Here is a 4,796-nt window from a genome sequence, read left to right as displayed (position 1 = left end):
TGTACGTTACTCCGACGTATGATGCTTGGGGCGGGTTAGCTCGGTATGCTGACGTACTGTAGGCTCCGGTGTCGCTGACAACAGGCGTTTTGGTGATCGTATCTCCGACGATCGTCCTCGATTCTGCTGTGGCGTTGTCCGTTCCGGTTCCTCAGTTCTCCTTGATTTTGCTTCTACTGAGTCATCGAGATATTTTTTTCTCGTGTCTCGTCCCTCGTAGGTTAATATTGGTTAATTTTTTTGAGTCTTTCAACTTGACCTTTCCCTTCTTCCTTTTTGTTGCAGGCTTGGACACCGCGGGATCCCACCGCTGCCACCAATATTGTTGTGCCCTCAATTATGATAAGCACAACCGGTAATTGGGATCCGGTGCAGACGTGCAAACGTTTAGGATAGTAAGGGAATCTTATAGTCTTGAGGAGTTTTTATAATAAAAATGTATTATTGAACTTGTTTTCTTACAATTTCTGATCACGCTCTTATTGCACTTCACATAGATACCTTTTAACTTATCCTTTACCGAATAGGTTAATGTATCGCGTTATTATGATACGAAACACTCGTATTACTCTCGAGTCAGCTGTCTCTCACCTGAGACATGTAACGTGCACCTCTAGACTGGACAGTACTTTTCTCTCTACTCTCTCTCTCGAGTAGATGGTCCAACTCTTTATATATCATTCATGAAATTAGGGAATTAGGTTACCGACCTAATTACCTAACAGTTCAAAAGTGTAACGTGATGTTTCTGCAGCGCGTGCACTTTTGATTTACTTGCCGTATTTAGCAATGTTCGTTTATGCAATACGTGTATTTCGGCTGAAACGTCTTTTAGCGTTTCATCATGTTTTGTCTTACATAACAGGATAAAGAAGATTAACTAATTTTAATATGCTTATGATATAGTTTTATTAAAATACTAATACTTTTGTTAACAATACTAACATTTTATTTTTACATGTTATTAAATTTTAATACTAACATTAATTAATACTAACATATATCAATTTATTATCGTTGCAAAATATAACATAAATATAACATAAACAAGTAAACATTATAAACAAAATAAAAAATAAAAATAATAAAAAAACAAAAAAGAAAAACAAAAAAAACAAAAAAGACAAAAACAAAAAAAAATAAAACACAAAAATAAAAAAAGTAAACAGTAAACCGTTCCGATAAAGTCCACCTTGACACGGTGGAACGGCTTATGTGTATATAACAAATACACAACAAAGAAAGATATTTAATTTCCCACCAAACTTAATACTGTTCCGACCAAATAAGTTGCGAGCTAATACGGAAAGCCGGAAGTGAAGAATAAAGTGCCCTTTAAATCATAGTGCTGGGGAAAACAAAACTTGTGCTGACTTGTGCTATGCTATCACAACTCAGATGTGCTATTCTGCCTCGATACGATTCCTAAAACCCGTAGTTTCAAACGTAGGTTGCGAGCGCGAAGGGCCGCGATCAAGAGTGAAGTACCTTTAAAATCATTGTGCTGGCGAAAACAAAACTTGTGCTGACTTGTGCTATGCTAGCACAACTCAGATATGCAATTCCGTCTCGATACGATTCCTAAAACTCGTAGTTTCAAACGTAGGTTGCGAGCGCGAAGGCCGCGATCAAGAGTGAAGTACCCTTAAAATCATTGTGGCGAAAACGAAACTTGTGCTGACTTGTGCTATGGTAGCACAACTCAGATATGAAATTCTGCCTCGATGCGATTCCTAGAACCCGTAGTTTTGAACGTAGGTTGCGAGCGCAAAGGACCGCGATCAAGAGTGAATTGCCCTTAAAATCATTGTGCTGGCGAAAATGAAACTTGTGCTGACTGGTGGTATGCCAGGACAACTCAGATATACAATTATATACTGTTTGAATAACAAATAAGGACATAAACGTCAAATTTGTTCTGCTTTGCTGAAAACTGTTTTTTTTTATTTTTCTCCTGTATTTATTTTTTTTCGTATCCACTATTTTAGCACAATCTTAGCACAATTTAGCACAACGTAATACAATTATCGAAAATTCGAAAATCGAAAAGCGGGGGCTGGCCAAAAAATCGTTTTTTTCATTTTTTTTCTAGAATTACTCTTATTACAAGTTTACAATTCGAGCACAATGTAGCACAAACGTAGCACAACTCAGCACAATTATCAAAATAATTTAATTTGAAAAGTGGGGGGCTAACTGCGTTCAGGCTCGCTGTTGACATTAGTTTGACAGTTTTCCTAACCTTAAAAGTGATCAACTTTATCAATTAATATTTCGCTTCACCGTGAAGAGCGACGATTTTGGCTTTTAGATTCGGTTTCTACATGTCAAAGTATATTATCCTACAAAATTTTATCAAAATCGGTGAGGTTCTCCCTTTCCTTCATAATTACCGGATTTTTTTCTTCAAATTACTTTAGGAATCCACTCTTAATGCAGTAGTGGTGGGACACCCTGTATACACACATATTACATATATAAACATTACAATATGTTTTTATGTATTAATATCATAAAGATGAAATTATATTACATTGTTGATGCACATATATATGAGATTGCTAAATAAACTAAAATTTTATTCAAGTTTTCCTACAAATATTTCTATAGATTATTTTCAGTATTAATGATATGATCTCAATTTAAAATGTATATTCTTATGCATATTTAAATTTGACAAGTGTTACAATATATAGATTGGTATTAAATGTGACTTCCTGGACAGATGTGCGTATTTGACTGAGGATAAATCAATGAATATCGCATTACTGGCAATTGATTGTTTACACAATTAAGCCATAAATTTGCACATGTAACGTGGTAATTATTATCGTTATAAATAACTCGACCACTTGTAATAACTGTTAAACACAGGGAGCAAGATATACAATCTCCCTGACGTGTTGGCCAAGCAGGTAATTCGGTTACAATCTAAAATACATACAAAATTAAATATATACACAAAAAATATTCGCAATATAAGCGAGCAAAACTCACTGGTATATTCGTGTAAAAAGGTTCCATTTCAGCCCAAATTCGATCAATGTCCATTAACAAATCATCAAATCCAATAATGTTTATATCTAATTCTTTATATGAAAAGTTGACCCGTCTGCAAACAGCTGCAACTTCAGCTAAATCTAAAGAAATATATATATATATATATATTTTTACACACACGCACATACACACACACAGGGTGCGCCATTTTAATTTATCCAGCCAAATATTTCGAAAATTAAAACTGGCAGACAAAAGCTATATGGATTGATGGGGGACATAAGAAGGTACCATTGGTGTGATCTTGCGTGGTCCTGCCAAGATCGAGATGAACTTTGCGTTTTTAAATAGAAACATACATTTTTTATTACGAAATTTTATTCTATGTAAAGAAGCATATAACTTTCGTTTGAAAACATTTTTTATCCGAACTTTATTTTCTAAGATATTTACGGAAATATCTACAAAATTATTGGTTTCAATAGTTTTTTACTCGAATTCTATTAACTCTACTGAAAAATAACAAGAGATAAAAATTGTCTATTTTCTTCTCATAGAGCTCTGAGGTTTTTTAAAGAATGTTTTAATTAATAAAATTATTGGTTTCAATAGTTTTTTACTCGAATTCTATTAACTTTACCGAAAAATAACAAGAGATAAAAATTATCTATTTTCTTCTCATAGAGCTCTGAGATTTTTTAAAGAATGTTTTAATTAACTTTTTAGTATTGTATTGCATTTTCTTGAAATACTAAAAAGTTAATTAAAAAATTTTGGAAAAATTCTCAGAGTTCTATGTGAAGAAAATAGATAATTTTTATCTCTTACTATTTTTCGGTAAAGTTGATACAATTCGAGTAAAAAATTATTGAAACCAATAATTTTGTAGATATTTCCGTAAATATCTTAGAAAATAATGGTCGTATAAAAAATGTTTTCAAACAAAAGTTGTTTGTTTCTTTACAAAGAATAAAATTCCGTAATAAAAAAATGTATGTTTCCATTTAAAAAAGTTGATCTCGACCTGACCTTGGTGGGGCGCAAGGTCAAATTGATAGTACCTTTTTATCTCCCATCGATCCATATAACTTTTGTCTGAAACATTTTTGTCTGCCGGTCTTAGTTTTCGAAATATTCGGTTGGATAAATTAAAATGGCCCACCCTGTACATAAAAAAAATATATATATGTGTGCACGTGTGTGTATGTGTACGTGCGTGCGTGCGCGCGTGTATGTACATATACATATATGTTCCGTAACTGGCAGTACAATCGAGAAAGGAATTCTACATGAAAAAAATAATTTGAAAATGTAAAATAAAATTTTTTCATATGAGACTTCAGTGACGTAGCCAGAAAAAAGTTTCGGGGAGGGGGGGCTGCACTTTTTATTCTTGACGAACAAAAAGAAAGGTCATTCGAAGAAATTTTTCTCACACTTAGCGTAACCCAGAAAATTAATTTCGGGGGGGACTGTAGCCCCCTCAACCCCTCCCTGGCTACGCCACTGTGAGACTTTGTTTTCATGAATAACTCTTATATAATAATAAAATAATAAAGTTTTATTTAAAAAAATTACTCTAGATACTCACGACAGAGAAAATTATATCCTTGTGCTGAATTTAAAACTTCGTGCAACACTAATTCAGATGTAATATTAGTAAATATATTGGCTGCAATTTGTAATAACAACACACAACTTTCCATATATTGTTTCCATTCCCAATACATATTCTGCAATTTAGTAATTGGTAATATATATATGTATATATATATATATATATATATATATATATA

General features: G+C 33.0%; 1 protein-coding gene across 1 annotated transcript in view; it reads right to left on the bottom strand.

Moving 5' to 3' along the window:
• Positions 1–2,476: 2,476 nt before the first annotated feature.
• LOC116853448 (synergin gamma-like) overlaps positions 2,477–4,796 on the bottom strand; it is a 5,053-nt gene continuing 2,733 nt past the window's right edge. Inside the window, exons 4-6 of the mRNA XM_032834546.1 lie at positions 4,592–4,733; positions 2,998–3,140; positions 2,477–2,931 (exon numbers count right to left, since the gene is read on the bottom strand). Of these exons, the coding sequence (XP_032690437.1) occupies positions 2,704–2,931; positions 2,998–3,140; positions 4,592–4,733 (513 nt within the window). The 3' untranslated portion in view covers positions 2,477–2,703. The remainder of the gene's footprint in view (positions 2,932–2,997; positions 3,141–4,591; positions 4,734–4,796) is intronic.

The sequence above is a fragment of the Odontomachus brunneus genome, unplaced genomic scaffold (assembly GCF_010583005.1).
Source record: "Odontomachus brunneus isolate Ranch 3 - 2012 unplaced genomic scaffold, Obru_v1 Obru_scaffold_323, whole genome shotgun sequence".
NCBI classification, from domain to species: domain Eukaryota; kingdom Metazoa; phylum Arthropoda; class Insecta; order Hymenoptera; family Formicidae; genus Odontomachus; species Odontomachus brunneus.
This window is presented reverse-complemented; position numbering and strand designations above follow the sequence as displayed.